At 35.2% G+C, this 17,692-nt stretch overlaps 1 protein-coding gene across 2 annotated transcripts in view; it reads left to right on the forward strand.

Moving 5' to 3' along the window:
* The window catches only part of LOC129964153 (protein retinal degeneration B-like), a 108,102-nt gene that overhangs the window by 68,800 nt on the left and 21,610 nt on the right, over nt 1-17,692 (forward strand). For both annotated transcript variants that reach the window (XM_056078861.1, XM_056078862.1), the window contains exons 4-5: nt 1,235-1,438; nt 2,447-2,677. In XM_056078861.1, the coding sequence (XP_055934836.1) occupies nt 1,235-1,438; nt 2,447-2,677 (435 nt within the window). The remainder of the gene's footprint in view (nt 1-1,234; nt 1,439-2,446; nt 2,678-17,692) is intronic.

The raw sequence follows: 17,692 nt of genomic DNA on the forward strand, positions 1-17,692 counted from the left end.
GACCTGATAGGCTTAAAGAAAGTACGGTTTGTTTTAATTCAATGGCCAAAATTCAATGACTTATACATTTTCTCACTCTCATAATTTGGTTTTATAACCGAGATCTATTTTAATGCATTCTTTCTTTTTATGTAGTAAAATGTCAGCTTAATTTTATCTTAAGAGAAAAGTCAGGATTATCAAAGTTTAGATAGTTGAAGGAAAATATATCCCGCCAGCAAGGTAGGTCAACAAAAGCTTTTTCAGGCCAATTTTTACAATCTTCAAATGATGCGCTTTTATGTACGAAAGAAAGAATGATGAGACGATAATATTATTTCTTCTTAAACTATATGAGGTAGAAAAAAGTAAAATGTTGTCAAGTAAAAGGCATGATGACCTTAAAAAATAAATTAAAAAATATGATCTATAGAGCATATTTTTTTTTCACTTCATAAATTGATCTGCTTTCACAACATTTTACTGCTCGTTTTTTTTTTAATTTATTTATTTGTTTTATTGTTGTGTTCTCTTTTCGATCTCGCATATTTATTTTTATTTAACTTCTATTAAGTCCTATGTATTGAAAAGATAAAATTATTCTTAATTAACTATTTCTTTAACAATTAATGTTTGAAATAATTTGCGAATTTTTTTTTTACCATCAAAATATAAATCAAATTTTTTTTTTCTTCTTATCGTTCATATCGTAATAGCAAAAAATGAGTGTGTATTTTTGTTTGGTTAATTGATATATTCTCATTATTAGACTGACCCCCCCCCCTCAAAAAATAAATCTTATCACAAATAAACTTTTTACATAAATATATTTATTTTTCAGCTTGAAAAATTAAGACAAATAGTTCTATAAAATTAACATTTTCGGTTTTTATGCCAGTATCGAATATAATCAATTGACAGTTATTTATTAGAAATGCAGTGAACTTTCAGTTGTTTGTGGTTGTAAATCGCAATATGCTGGTGGGAAAAAAAGAAACGTTTAAACACTGAAAATAAAAACAAATTTTGTACAAAAAATAAGGCAATGAATTACCAAGTACAGAAATGTGCTGTTTATGAAGTCATATTCAGTACATATTGTGCATATAAATTCCCCTGTTATAAATAAAAATTGCCCTGATGCATTTTTGTATTGATTTTTCGCGCCACTCAGTTCCTCGGTTAATCGTAAGATGACTGTATTTCATTTTCTTATCGAAGTATAGTTATTTTTGTCATCTCTCTGCACTTTCAGGTTGGTTCAAAGCACTGTTGCCAAAGTCTGCATTAACAGCCGAAGAAGAAGCCTGGAATGCTTATCCTTACACCAAAACTCGATATACATCACCATTTGTCGAAAAGTTCTTCATTGAAATAGAAACGAAGTATATTGATGATGCAGGCACGCAGGACAACGTGTTTAATCTATCTGGAAGTGAAGTGCGAAATAGGACTGTTGGTAAATATTACACCTGATGCTTGGTTAAAAATATAGTGTACTGCATCATTTTATGACTAGACATACGCTTAACTTATTATCCTTGACCGAAGGGAAGAGTTATTATTGACAGACTTATTTTATGTATAAAAAAGAAAATTTATTTTCTGTTGTTTATTACACATCATTTTTGTACGAAAATAAAGGATTTTTTTTTTCGTTTTTAAATTAGAAGAATAAATATGAATATAGTTACTATTTCAATTTAATAGACATTGCCGTCTTTAAAAGCTATTTTTTTTTTCATATGTTCTTCCTTTAGTTTTCATGAAGCATCAAAAAGGAATTCCCCCCCCCTCCCATTCTCTTGCATTTTTTAAAGAAAATATTTCAGAGTTACAGAGAGCATTAGCACATTTTGAGAACAAATTTAACAACATTATGCGGATTTATGAAAAAAAAAAAAAAAAAAAAAAAAAACTATATTTTAAAAAGTATCATCTTGCATTTTGATTTTCCTGATAATAGGGCTTTTTGTAAAATTTCAGAGGGGATTTCATTTCATATCACTAGCTCAGTTTTCTATATTTTATTTTGTGCATGTTTATGTTACAGCACTTGAAAGATGATTTTCTTTCAATGAGTTTTGAATTGCAGAAGATGGATTTCTTTTTATTCCAAAAAAAGAACCAAATAACTTTGCATTTAAAGCATTTTTCATACAGCTAACAGTTATAAACAGTTTTTTCTCCAAAAATAACCATATACATGCGAAATGTTTTACCATTTGATATATACTAATTTTTTTTAAGTTTAAAATGTAAATTCGCTCAGGTAAAGGTTTTTTGTGTATTTTCAGATTTTCCTTTTGATCAAAAATCTTTATAACATCTTGGAAAACATTTTCGAAAGAAATGGCTACTAAAATGCGTGAATTAATTTTACTCAGTAATATTTGCTTGTATCTGTATTTTAATGTCATTATGTCAGCTATCGTAATATATCTACTTTTCTTAATGTTTCTTTTAGACCTGATAGATGTTGTGAAGGATCAGCTATATGGATCCGATTACTGTCAAGAAGAAGATCCTAAACTTTTCACCTCATCCAAAACAAACCGAGGACCTCTGAAAGATGATTGGCTTGATGAATATCGTACTAATTCAGGCAAGCCAATCATGTGCGCTTACAAGGTTTGCCGAGTCGAATTTCGATATTGGGGAATGCAAACGAAGATTGAGAAATTTATACATGATGTTGGTACGTTTTTTTCAATACATTTACATTGTAAAAAAATAAATTTTTTTTTGTATGAGTGATATCTTTACTTCTAATGAAAAATGTGTATGTTTATGCTGGCGCACTGTAAACTGCCAAATTTGGCATAGCTAATGTGTATATTGGAGCAATTGTTAAAATTTTAATAAGAATTTTTTTAATTAAAAGTTAAACCAAATTCTGTGTTAATTTTAATTTTTGGAAATTATAATTTTAATTTTGGAAATTATAATTTTTGGAAATGTTATTGCACAAAAATAGTTTGTGCATTATTTTAAAATTAAAAAAAAAATGAATATTACCAATTTAATTTTCTTGCAAATTTTTCCTGAATTTTGGCATTTTTCTTTGAAAATATTTTTTGCACTATTTTCAACAACAGATTAAATCATTTCAATAAAATTCATATTCACCACTGTATATATATAAATAATATACAGTGGTGGCCAAAATTGTGGACACTTTTGAAAATTTTAATGTTTTCTATCTTCGTATGCTTTTAGAAAATGTGAAGTTTCGCAAAATGGAAACACTTGCATATCATTTTAAAGGGAATTTGATGCTGATTTCAATACCAAAAGCAAAATTCAAATATTTTCAATACAAAAATAGTTGAGAGGCAATAATTATCGAGATACATTAGATGCTGATGACTGCAGTGAGTTAGTTACCAGTGCTTAGTAAGGTAGACTTTATTTTTTTATTACAGCTTCACACTGATGTTTCATTGAGTTGACGACAGTTTTAAGCTCTTCCTTCATTGTTGCTTGATGTCAGGAAACAATTAGAGACTCAATCAATCCTCTTTTATTTGATGAACGCTTCATATGTATAAGATTCAAACAATGTCATAAGTTCTCAATAATTTTGAGTTTAGGACTGTTTCCTGGCCATGATAACAATTCAATGCTCTTTGTATTAAATCACACTTTTGATATTTTTGCTGAATGGCAAGGAGCTAAATCCTGCTGAAAAATAAGTGATGCATTGTTGGGGAAGAGATCACTAATGGAAGGTGTAGGTTTTGGCTCTAGAATAGTGTCAATGTATTTTCCTGCATTTAATGTCCCATAGATAACATGAAGAAGATCGTTTGCTGACATGCACGACCAAATAATTACACTAACTGAGTTCTTCGTAGTTGCCTGAATGCAGTCAGAATGTAGCTCTTCGCTTATTCTATGTCTTACCTATTTTCGCCATCACTACCAAATAACAATATCTTTGTTTCATAACTCCGTATAACTTGTAACTGGATCATCACTGATCATCTGGCCAATTAATGTGTTCTTTTGCCCACTGTAATCTTTTTATACACTGCTGTAAATTTTTTCGTTGAATTCTACCTCTTCGTCTTACATCTAATAATCTTCTCCTGATCGTTCTTGAACTGACATAAATGCCAGCATCATTCAATTCTTTTCTGGTGGCCACTGATGACATTCTTCGATCATGGAGATATAGTCTTTTTATTCTTCTGTCATCGACTGATGTGGTGTACCTTTTTCGGCCATTTTCTGCTTTATTTTTTATTGAATTTGTCTCCTGGCATCGTATACAAAACTTTCGGACGCCATATGTAGTCACTGAACCATCCACCTGTTTTGCAATTTCAGCATTGGAAAGACCACGTTCATGTAACACACTAATCTTAGTTCTCTTTCTAAATACCCAATCTATTCTTTTATTTGATGGCATTGCTTCATGACTAAATATTAGAAATATTTACAACAATTCCTACTAAATATTAAGAAGCTTAACAAAATTTCTTTCTTGTGATTTGATTACACAAAAAAACAGTCTTCCTTCTATAGAAAAAAAGCACAATAATGACCTGTTCTAACTTTAAACATGTTGTCATCTTCTTCTGGCAGTTATTAACATTTTATTGGTTCCTAGAATAAGAACAGTGATTGGTCAGGAAAGTTAGAAATTATAATCCACTTCATCATTGTGTTTGTTATTCAGATTAAAGTAAAAATAACTTTTTTGTATTGAAAATATTTGAATTTTGCTTTTTGTATTGAAATCAGCATTAAATTCTCTTTAAAATAATATGTAAGAGTTTGCATTTTGTGAAATGTAACATTTTCTATAAGCATACAAAGTTAGAAAACATAACGATTTTCAAAAGTGTCCACAATTTTGGCCAACGCTGTATATCAAGAACAGTATTAAGACACAGGAAACACGATGGGATACTTTATTTGATAGATGCTTTCCTTTTTGTTGTAATAATTAATTGTGATTGTTCTTTTATAGTTTATATCATGCTTTTGTAATTTTCGCTTAAATTAGAGGTTGAATTTTATGTAATTTATTGTTTTATTTCTGTAAAAAATGGTGTATTTGTTAGGCCACAATTACAGGAATTTTCGGATCACGAGGGGTCAATATTGTTGGACAAAAAGTTCAGACCCCTCACAGAAAAATTCCTTGTTTTGAATCCCTGCCTGAGGGTGACCTGTGAAAAAGTCTTTAGGCTGGATTTTTTTTTATTTTGATTATATTTTTATTCCTTTTTATTGGTTATGTTCATCTGTGTTTTAGTAGTAGCAGCATTAGCGCTCTCTAAATACAATTGTGCTTTTTTAGTTTGTTTCAGAAATAGTTTTTAATTGGAGTTTTCATAATGCTTATGTTTTTGTTTATTTCTTTTATATATAATTGAATGCACGTCCGTTTACTTGCTTGAATCATATAATTCTGCCCTCCGTGATTTAATCGAACAAATCTTGGCATCCACATTCGTTAGGAATTAGAAGGATTAACTACGCTATTAAAAAGGCATTATTGCAACCTAGTACAACTTCTTGGTAACATAAATTTTATTTCTAAACTAATATTTTTTTTAAAAAATTTCACTCAATTTTTAAAATTATTTTAAACATTGTAACAAACTTTTCTTCTCGTTGAAGTATTAAGCCTTTTTGTTGTTTTTTTAACTATATCCATCATTCACGTGCTTTTGCTTTAATGGAAAAAAATTCTTTGGACATATTCATGTTTGCTTTTATTAGTATCTTTTACTATGTGAATGCAAATATATCATTAAATATTTTCTTTTAAAATTGTTGCTATTTGGCTTAATTTTGTCTCGTATTTTAGCACTTTCGTGTCTCAATTGGCAGATCATATGCCTTTTTCAAGGTTGATTTTTAGCCTGAAGTGAAGGAATAAAATTTTATTTCAATGGATAATTTTGTCAGCTTTTATTTAATTTTTTTAAACTGCACCAGCATCAAAGTCATATTTTTTAAATAACATTTCGTTGAGTGCATGCTGTTTTGTCCAAATTATAATGAAACAGGATAGTTAAAATAATCCACAACCACACAGAACTTGACATCCAATTCGTTTTTTTTTATTTTCACTGTTGCCGTTCACATAAAACATAAATCTTTTCCGTTACAAAAATCGTTTCAATACAAGTTGAGTTGTTTCATTTAATATTATAAACATTTTAGAACTTTTAAATTAATTTAAATATATATATATATAATATATTAATTACATCTCATGATAATTCTATAAATATTTGTTAAAGTCACAATACTCCCACTTTTTGATTTTACATAGATTTAACAAAATCAAAACATTTTTTCACATGTCGGCAATAACACGATATTCTTGAGGACAATTTTCTGAAAGATTACACATCAATCACATCTCCGAGCAGGAATGGGCTGCAACTTAGTCCAAAAACAAGTCCTCTGTGACGATAAGTCTTTATTTTTCTTTCCTCATAATTTTTCCACCAAAGAAATCTTAATAAATCTCTGCCTTGTGGATGAATGGATATCTGTAAGAATCCCTTCTTTATGTCAGAAATTATTCCAATTTTCTTCTCTCTAAATCTCATCAATATTGAAAGAATATTGTCTAACACATTCAATCCCGTTTCTAGTCATTGAGAGAACATTTGCCCTCTTCTTTACATGCAGCATCAAATACTGGTCTGAGTGGCGTTGTCGAGCATTCTTTAAAAACACCACTATGAGGAAGATAATGACAGCTTCCCTCTTTTTCGCCTTCCAAAATCTCTTCAATTATTGAATTGTAATATGAATATCTTCCTATCGAAAACAATTTTGATTTTGTTTCTATAAGTCTTTTTTCTGCAACGTTTTTACTATCAGGAAGACTAGAATTGTCAGTCCATGGTAATCTCACCATATAACGACCATCAAGATCAGTAGATAAAGTAGTTTTCAGTAGGCTCTTTGATCCCTAAAAGTTCCAAATCCGAGAAGTGTTCTATTTTTTTCACTATGTGTGAGCATTATGATACTTTCAGTAGGACTTGACTGTGATGTGCTTTTTTAATTCGATTTTCTACCCATTATGATCCAACCTAAGTAATTTCATACGCAATTAATCCACCTTCAAGTTTGTGTATAAGTCAAGTGAAAAGTTATCCAGAAAAGTCTGCACCAATTAACAGTTTCTATTTCAGGAGAACCTTCTCCGTAATCAGCTACCCAGATTTTCTTTTCTCTTAATTCTTTATTCCACAAATAGAGAGTTGATCCAAAACCTGCATATCAAGAGAATATTTACCATTGGGCGACTTCAGCTTAATTTTATACAGACCGTGATCTTTCATTTGTGTCTTAACACCTCCAAATAATGAATGGGCTAAACTTCTCTTACTTACGGGTTCAAGTCCTAGTTCATCGGCAGTCTTTTTTATTATGTGCGAATTCTGAGAACCACTGTCAATGCTCGAACAGACTTCTGTTTTCCGTTGGCTTCAATATTTACAAATATAGTCTGTAGTAATATAATTTCAGAACATTCTTTGGCTATTAATGCGTTGCTCGAATCGATCGCCTCATTTGTTGAAATCTCTCTTTCATTTACAGGTAATTCAAAACACATGATTGTGTGATGTCGTTTAGAACAAATCATACACTTGATTTTCGATTTACAATCCCTTGCTTTGTGACTACCCTTGCAACAAACATAACACACTTTTTTATTACATATAAGTTCCTTTTTCTTGTCTAAAGACCAATTTTGAACTAAGAAGCAATCTTTGCTTTCGTGGGCTTTATCACAAAATAACAATGAAACTATTTTTTTTTTTTTTGTCATATCACCTAAAAATAAATTACTTGCAGTGGGCACTGTCTCATCCAAATTTTGTTTTCTCTCACTCTTCAAATTACCACTATTGAATTCAAATTTCATTCCATTTCTAGCAAGTTATAAGCGTCCTTCGCCTTCTACTTCACGTTTCGAAAACGAAGTAAAGTTTATCACCTGTTAATTCATTTTCGATTGACGGTTGTGTTGGATTTTGCAACCACACTCTCATTAATTCTTCGGGGATACATGATTCAACAAAAGGGAATAAAATGGCTTCAAATTTTTCACTCGTTACTCCTATTGACTCTAAAGATCTGAAATGGGATTCTGGTTTATCATACAAGTAGGAAATATTTGACTTACCCCTTTTTTCTGTTGTTATTTTGTATAACGAGAGCTAATAATTCGCGAACATAAAATTCTATTAACGATTCTTCTCTTCTAAATCTGTTCTTTAAAGCTTTAATTGATTTTCATAGTTTTTGGATGTTGGAGGGAAACTTTCAATAACTTCGCCAGCTCGACTTCCTTGCACCATGCGCTGTAATAAGTATTGAAATTAATCTTCCGGTGCCAAATCTTCATCAGTATGTATTGTTTGAAATTGGCTCCAAAATCGTAAATAATCCTTCGAATCACCACCGAAATGTAATAATTCAATTTTTGGTAATTTGGTGATGAAATTACTGATTCAGCTATTCTGTCAGAACATACCTTATTGAAGAAGTTTTCATTTTTTACTCTCACTGAATCCATTTTTTCTCGATATTCTTCAATTTTAGTACAGTAGACTCCCGATTATCCGCGGGCGGGTTATCCGCGCCTGCCGCACAAAGTTTTTTTTTTTTTTTTTGACTGATTTTTTCAAAAAGGTGCAGTTTTACAGTTATGCTTTTATAATTACATAATACATTACAGTATTAAAACAGTACATATGTATTAATTTTTCTGTGTATCCTTGACGCCTCTCGTAAATACAAAGTAAATACCTCTCGTAAATACATAACACGATCTGAAGTTAAACATTTCGTTTTTACAACTTCGCCATTTGGCACTTCTTTTTCAAATTCCTCCATTAAGCTATTTACAGTTTTCGTAAACGCAGTACGAGTGCACTTTCGTTTTCTCAATATATCTTCCGTAGCCATTTTGTCAAGTTTAATTAATTAATTATTTATATATATATATATATATATATATATATATATATATATAACCACGACTAACCTGTTTCCATATCACGTCCGGGTCACCAAAATGTTTTGTCCAAATTATAATGAAACAGTATAGTTAAAATAATCCACAACCACACAGAACTTGACATCCAATTCGTTTTTTTTTTTTATTTTCACTGTTGCCGTTCACATAAAACATAAATCTTCTTTTCCGTTACAAAAATCGTTTCAATACAAGTTGAGTTGTTTCATTTAATATTATAAACATTTTAGAACTTTTAAATTAATTTAAATATATATATATATTTTAATTACATCTTGTAATAATTACATAAATAAAGTCGCAACACATGCTAATGCTGGTCGTTGTTTTTCCCCACATTTTGGGGGGCTCGACCTTTTTCGTGAATACCCCTGACAAATACAGCCAAATCGCCGAGATCTTGTCGGCGTTAGTACAATTTATTTAAGATGTTAAATTGATGTTAAAAATTTTCATAAGAGTAGATTTTTTACCGTGGATGATTTACTGGATTAATGAATGGAGGCTAGTGCATGTTTTTGATGGATATGACTCAAGGTTTCATTACTCGTGTTTTTGTGTAACTATGATGACAAATACTGACTACTCTAAAGAAAGGAACATCATCCTATTCGACATTTCTAAATTAAAGAAGAAATTAAATTATTTGGAAATGTGTGAATTATTTAGGAGTGAATAGTTCGACAGCTCCCAACCAGATAGGCTTTTTTTATTAGGATTTTTAAAAAGCTAAATTAGCTTTTAAAAAACAAAAACTAATTTCTTTTAAACTAAAATTGTTTCCTATTCAGAAAAGAATTAGTGAAGAACAAGTTTAATAAATTTATTATTTTTTGCAATTAATATTGTCACGTAGGTAGTCTAATGTGGAACTCAATGACACTCACAAGAAGTAGAGCTAAACTAATTTATTAACTCAACTCTGAACTCAGAACACAGTCTCTGCTTTTATACTAGCAGAGAAAGTTCCAGAATAACTAAAGAAATGTCCTGAACACTTGTCTGGTAAACTAAAGAAATGTCCAGAATCTTCTGAAACATGAAATAAAGAGAAACATAAAATCAATTAATTAAATACACTCATGTCCAAAATTAAGGTCACAAAAATGTTTTTGTAAAGTAATTCTAAATGGCTATCAGTAAAATTTAAACAAATTATATTTTATATATTGTGAAGGACCGGTAACACAATATTAACCTTTGTTATGGGAAAAAATGTTGTTTAGCATTAGTTTTTGAGGATCTACTGAAATTAGACCGTTTAGGTATCTGAGATTTTTGCCTGCAATTTTGTGAATACTGCATTAAAACAAAAAAACAAAAAAAATTAACCTGTTTCCAGTGAGAATGAGTTCTCATAATCGTTTAGACGATTCCTCGAGATGGAGAGCCGTTGGCAGGCTTGAAGCTGGGCAGTCTGAAGCGGAGGTGGCTCGATGGTTACAAGTGGCACCGAAAGTGGTACAAGTGGTATCCAGATTGTGGAATCAATTCCAAACAAATGGTACTGTAACCAGGAAGGCCTGGCCAAGGCGTCACAGAGCAACGACACCTGCACAGGATCGTTATTTGGTATTAAGCGCACGACGGCGTAGGCTGAAAACGGCTTCTAAACTTGCTCGTGACCTTGTTGCTGCGTTTGGAATAAGAATTTCCAGACAAACAGTATACAGACGTCTATCAAAGAGGGCCCTTTATGTCCGGCGACCAGTTGAGTGCGTCCCTTTGACTGCATCCAACAGAAAAGCCCGGTTGTTGTGGTGCCGAACACATCAGTCTTGGGCACAGAAAGAATGGGGGCGTGTTCTTTTCAGTGATCAGTCGAGATTTACCGCACAGAGTGACACTCGTCGAATCTTCATCTGGCGAGAGCGAGGAGCTCACTATCATCCCTCCTAGTAAAAGATATCGACAGATTTGGAGGCAGAGGAATCCTTGTCTGGGGTGGCATAATGCTGGGCAGTCGTGCATCACTGCACGTCTTCGATGCGGGTACTGTCAAGGCACATTGTTATAGGGATGAGATCCTAGAAGCCTATGTGAGGTTGTTCAGGGGTGCTTTTGACCCAGACTTCATGTTTATGGACCATAATGCGCGTCCACACAGAGCCCAGATTGTTGATGATTTTCTTGAGGAAGAGGATATTCGACGTATGGACTGGCCCTGGAGGTCACCGGATCTCTAACACCATTGAACATGTTTGGGATGGTCTCGGAAAAGCCATTGCACAGCATAACCCCCCTCCTAATACCCTCCAAGAGTTAAAAGCCGCGTTTTGGGGAGAATGGGCTTTGTTGTCCCAAGCATTTATGGACCACCCTCATAAACAGTATGAAAGCTCGTTGTGAAGCCTGTATAGCAGTGCACGGTGGTCACACTTCATATTAGACAGACTTTTCCCGAGATATATGCTCTATCTCTGATTTATAATGTAACAATTTTTGATATACCCTGTTTCTTAATTCCCCATTAAAATCTTTTCCGTGTTGTTATGTGTCTATGTTCTTTCTTCCATTGTAGTGTACCTCTGTGCCAAATTTCGTGGCAACACAGTGAATAGTTTTTCATTTTTGGCAGATTTTATGTTTGTGACCTTAATTTTGGACATGAGTGTATTTACACAAACTGTGAATCGCGGGATTCGAACTCCCAGTCCCTTGATTATGAGATCAGTGCTATGATCATTCGGCCATGGAGATTCGACTGTCTTTTTTTAAATGCGGCATTGCTCCCTCCTTAGAAGAACTGCGTCTCGACGTTATGACATTTCATTGTATGGCTCTAGTTCTTGATCGAGTCACAGAGCCAGTATAAGTTGTCGTGTCTTCAGGGGGAGTAGTCTCTTGAGAAATGTCTCTTTCCGGAACCTCCATACTTTTATAAGAATGTTGGTCGTATTGTTCTTCCGAGTCATGGTATGGCTTCATGCGTAAAACGTGGACAACTTCCTTCGGTTTCCGCCTTCTAGAATTCGGATCGAAATCGGCTACTTCATAGATGACGTCGGACAACCGCCTCAAGACTTGATAAGGGCCGAAGTATCTCTTGAGGAGCTTCTCGGAAAGCCCTTTTTTACGAACTGGAATAAAAATCCACACCAAATCCCCTGGTTCGTAATGCCACCATCCGATGTTTGGAGTCATAATGCCGGCGTTTCTGTTGAGCCTCCAGAGTTCGGGCACGAGCTAATTGCCACGATTCTTCTGCCTTATTGATCAGATGGCTAACGTATTCGTCTTCTTGGCTGAACTCGTGGGGGCAGAGAGGAAACATCGTATCCAACGGCGTTTCAGTTTCTCGCCCATGTAATAGGTAGAAGGGTGTAAAACCTGTCGTGTCGTGCTTGGCAGTGTTGCAGGCGAATGTAACGAACGGCAATATCTGGTCCCAGTTCTTCTGTTCGACATCAACATACATTGAAAGCATATCTGCTAGCGTTTTGTTGAATCGCTCTGCAAGGCCATTGGTTTGCGGATGATAGGCTGTTGTCATTCGATGAGTAATATTGCACAGTCGATTAATATCAGACACCAGCTTGGACTGGAATACTTGACCACGGTCTGTAATGATAATTCGTGGAGCTCCATGCTTCAGGATTATATCCTTTAGTAGGAATTTGGCTATTTGTGTGGCTTCCGCCGTCGGTAAAGCTCTGGTGACTGCGTACCGTGTCAAATAATCGGTGCATACTACAATCCATTTGTTGCCATCGTCAGATTTTGGAAATCGTCCCAGCAGGTCGATTCCGATGCGATGGAAAGGAGCGGCAGGTGGTGGAATATGCACGAGATGACCTGATGGCTTCTGAGGAATAGATTTTCTCCTTTGACATTCTCGGAAGTGCATCACATATCTTCGAACATTTCTGTATAAGCCTGACCAATGAAATCGCTTCCTTATTCTATCATATGTCCTGGTGAAACCTAGATGTCCGGCGGTAGGGTCGTCATGGTGAGATTCTAGAATACTGAGCCGTAAATGCTTCGGGGTCACTGGTAGAAATTTCCTTCCGGACGGATCAAAATTCTTCTTGTAGAGGATTCCTTCGACTAATTCAAAGTTTCCCAACCTACTTGTTTCGGTACTTTGTTGGTCTCTTATTTTTGCCATTACCGGATCTTTCATCTGTTCTTCTGAGAGATTAGTGAATAATGTAGCACTTATGGAATCCCCAGACCATGAAGCATCGACTTTTAATGGGTTTCTGGACAGACTATCAGGATCTTTGTATTTTCTTCCACTTTTGTACACCACTGATACGTCGTATTCTTGTAGTCGCAGCACCCATCTAGCGAGTCTTCCAGAGGGATCCTTCAGTCCTGTCAGCCAACAGAGGGAATGATGGTCAGTGAAGATCTTGAAAGCTTTTCCAAAGAGATATGGCCGAAACTTAGTTATAGCCCATATGGCCGCAAGGCATTGTCTTTCAGTTGTGGAATAGTTTCTCTCAGGCTTCCTCAGAATACGCGAGGCATAAGCTATTACTTTTTCCTTCCCATCTTATATTTGAACTAATACTGCGCCGATTCCGTATCCACTCGCGTCAGTGTGAAGTTCCGTTGGTGCAGTTTCGTCATAAAGGCCTAAGATAGGATCGGAGGTAAGATCTTTTTTCGAGGTATTAAAAGCTTCCAATTATTCAGGTCCCCAACAGAATTTTGTGTCCCCCTTCAGTAACAACTGTAGAGGTTCGGCTTTATGGCAAAAGTCCTTTATAAATCGGCGATAGTAAGAGCAAAGTTCCAGAAAGCTTCTGATGTCATGGATATTCCTAGGCACGGGAAAGTCACTCACGGCCTTTACTTTTTCTGGGTCCGGTCTTGCGCCATCACTGGATACTAGGTGTCCCAAGATCTTTATCTCTTTTGCTCCAAAGCGACATTTTTTTTTTTTGGATTAAGTATAAGGCCTGCGTTCTGTATACAGTGAAGGACGGTATCCAACCTCTGAAGATGTTCATCGAATGTTTCTGAAAACACCACAATGTCATCTAAATAGCAAAGGTACATTGTCCATTTTAATTATCGCAGAAGATTATCCATCATCCTTTCAAAAGTTGCAGGAGCATTGCATAAGCCAAATGGCATCACTTTAAACTCGTATAATCCCTCAGGTGTTATAAAAGCTGTTTTCTCACGATCGGCTTCATCAATTTCTATTTGCCAATAACCGGAGTAGAGATCCATAGACGAAAAATATTTTGCCCCCTTCAGGCAATCCAAGGTGTCGTCAATACGCGGCAATGGATACAAGTCTTTCTTGGTAATTTAGTTGAGTCGGCGATAATCAACAAAAAAAACGCCAGCTTCCATCTTTTTTCCTGACCAAGACGACTGGAGATGACCATGGACTTTCTGATGGTTGAATGCTGTCTTTTTCTAACATTTTGGTTACCTCCTCACTGATAATGCGGCGTTCAGATGGGGACACTCTGTAAGCTCTCTGACTGATAGGTAAGTGGTCGCCAATGTTTATTCAGTGTTGAACATTGAGTTGCCTTCCTTTCTTGATCGAAAATTTCCGAAAACCTCTGGTGTAGATGTAACGTTCTTTCTTTTTGGTCGATCCGCAAATCCGGAGCTATCATCGTGGTACAGTCGATGACACCCAACTTTGCCTTTGAAGTGGTCGTGGAATAAAGCGATCCCAAGTCTATGTTATTTACGCAGTCTTCACGTAAGAGTTCGGCATACCCGATGCACATGCCTTTAGGGATGATTTGAGGTTCTCCTTATCCGTTAGCAACCCATAGTTAGCTTTACCATTAAGGAGCGTAACTATAGTAGACGGAATGGCAACTTCCTTGTTTAAGAGGAGCATCCTGTTTCTCTCTACTATTACATCGATGGCTTGATGATTCTTACGCCCTAAGACAGTAATCTTTCTGATAGAACGAGCAGGTACTATATAGTTTTCCAACGTGAATAAACGGCGGAGTCTGGAGTTTGGGATTCTCGAATGACGTCTTGAAACAAGAGCTCCGAACGGCCACAATCTATAACAGCTTGAAAAGCGTCCAAAAAGTCCCAACCAAGGATGATATCGTGACTGCATTGCGGCAAAACAATAGATTCAAAAGCTTGAGGTCGGCCATTGATTTCGAGACGAAGCGTACATTTTCCTACTAGTCTCACGTAATTTCCATCGGCGACTTTTAAAAGAACATTGTTAGTTGTTGGAAACATAACTTTCTTCAGTAGGCGACGATACTTCTCCGAGATAACAGAAAATGAAGCTCCAGATGTTCACAAGGGCAGGTACAAGGGCTCATTGTCGACGATTACTTCCAGTCAATATTGTTTCCGGACATCTTTGCGGCAATCGGAGGATTTTTGTCACTAGCGACCTCACCCCCAAGGAAGGTCGCACCGCTTAGTTTTCCTCATTTCTGCGGCTAGGAGATTGACTGGATCTTCTATATGGCGACGGAGATCTATAGCGGCGTGTCGGCGATCGTCCTCGTGATGGGCTGGGCGACAAACCTCGGGCTGCTGGTCAGCTGTATTCGTCGGCATAGCGTCCCTCATTCGACGGCGGACGGCCGAAAACTCTCCTATTAGCCCGATAGGCCACAAAAATAGTTTTGCGATCTCGGCAGTATCGAACTACATGGCCCGGGTGGCCACAATGGAAACAGACGGGTCTTCTATCAGGGGTGCGCCAGACATCTGTCTTACTTTGTGGTTGCTGTGCTACTGGCGTAGGTCATCTGGCAGCGTCAGCATAGGAAGTTTGGCGTCTTGGTTTGGCGTCTTGGTTTGACCTTTGTCCACTCTGGTGTTGTCTGTGACAAAGGAGCCAAAGCATTTTCCACTTCCTCTCGAACAATGGCTTCAATGCCTTTGTCTTGGAGTTCAGGATCGACTACTGGAGACATGAGGCGCTGGACCTCCTCACGCACTATTGGACGTACCAGTGACACCAGATCCTGTTGTTGGTCAATTGCAGCCATTGGTACGACATTTGGGAGCCTTTCAAATTTCCTACCACGGATCCTCTTTTGCTGTATTTCTTCGATTTTTCTACACCATTTTATAAAGTCCTCTGTGGTGGTTATTTCTTTCGTCAGAAGTGCCTGGTAAACATCTTCGGCGACTCCTTTCATCAGATGAGACACTTTCTCTTCTTCTGACATATCTGGTTTGACTTGATGGCATAATCCCAACACGCTTTGGATGTATGATTGCATGCTTTCGCCAGATTTTTGAGCTCTATACTTGATCTCATCTTCTGCCTTCTTTACATAGTGCTGTGTTTCTCCAAATGCCTCTTTTAACATTGATTTAAAAACATCCCATGAAGTCAATTTATCCTCATTATTTTCGTACCATTGCTTCTCTGTGCCGTCCAGAAAAAAGAACACATTTGCGAGACAAGTCATGTCATCCCATTTGTTGAATTTTGATACTCTCTCGTATTCCTTCAGCCATTTGTTTGGGTCTTGTCCCACGTCTCCTTTAAATACAGAGGGATTCATGTATTGTTGCTGTGCTGATGTCAGGATGACCGGTTTAGTCTCCGGTTCCACAGGCATTTCCCTTGTCTTTCTGGTTGGTGGATTATAAAGTCCAAATTCTGGTTCAAGGTCTTTAAGGTGATCGCTCCTTCGTAAATCCGTTTCTACGCTGCCTGGAATCGTACCCAGCGCCTATACCAAAGAATGTCACGTAAGTAGTCTAGTGTGGAACTCAATGACACACACAAGAAGTAGAGTTAAACTAATTTATTATCTCAACTCTGAACTCAAAACGCAGTAACTGACAAATCTTCTGCTTTTATACTAGCAGAGAAAGTTCCAGAATACTTTTCTGGAGACAGTAAGAAAAGTCCAGAATCTTCTGGAACATGAAATAAAGAGAAACATAAAATCAATGAAATATTTACACAAACTGTGAATCGCGGGATTCGAACTCCCAATCCCTTGATTATGAGATCAGTGCTATGATCATTCGGCCATGGAGATTCGACTTTCTCTTTTTCAATGCGGCAATATGAACAATTGATAATACATTTATTATTGTCACCTTTTGTAATTTTAAACTATTTTTTAACATATTAGATTATGATATAATATTGAATTTATCATCTGTAATTTTCATCATCCTCGTTTATTTAGTTTATATTTTATGCTATAAAAGTATTTAGATATAGTCGTGAATAATTTTAAAAAGAAATGGAATATTCTTTGTAAGAAATTTGATTTAAGTATATGATAATCATTATTTAAAATGAAAAAAATATGAAAATAGTAATTTTTTACTGAATTAAAGGATTATAATCCTATTTAAGTATCAATTCATTCAGTATTTTTTATTCCCCAGATTTTAGTTACAGAATAATTTTGTTAACTAAAATTATTACTTGCACAATGGGAGTTTATTCATAAATGCTGAAGTGCTGCGCTGCGCCCTCTAATTATTTTAAGAACTAGTAATTTCGTTTATAATTTTATTTGATTATTTTTCCACTCTGAAGGTATAATAATAATTTTTTTAAAAAAAAGAGATAACAAAAAAATGTATCAACATATCGAAGAAATACAAGATGGGGCTACATTGAATATATATTTAAAAAAGCATCAAAATTCTTTCACTGCATATAGGTGAAGGACATGTTCGAGGGTGGAAAGCAACATTTTTTCTATATTGAAGTGAGCAAAGTTTGGGCTGAAGTTTTAACAAGTATGG

Source organism: Argiope bruennichi, chromosome 3 (assembly GCF_947563725.1).
Source record: "Argiope bruennichi chromosome 3, qqArgBrue1.1, whole genome shotgun sequence".
In the NCBI taxonomy this organism is placed as follows: domain Eukaryota; kingdom Metazoa; phylum Arthropoda; class Arachnida; order Araneae; family Araneidae; genus Argiope; species Argiope bruennichi.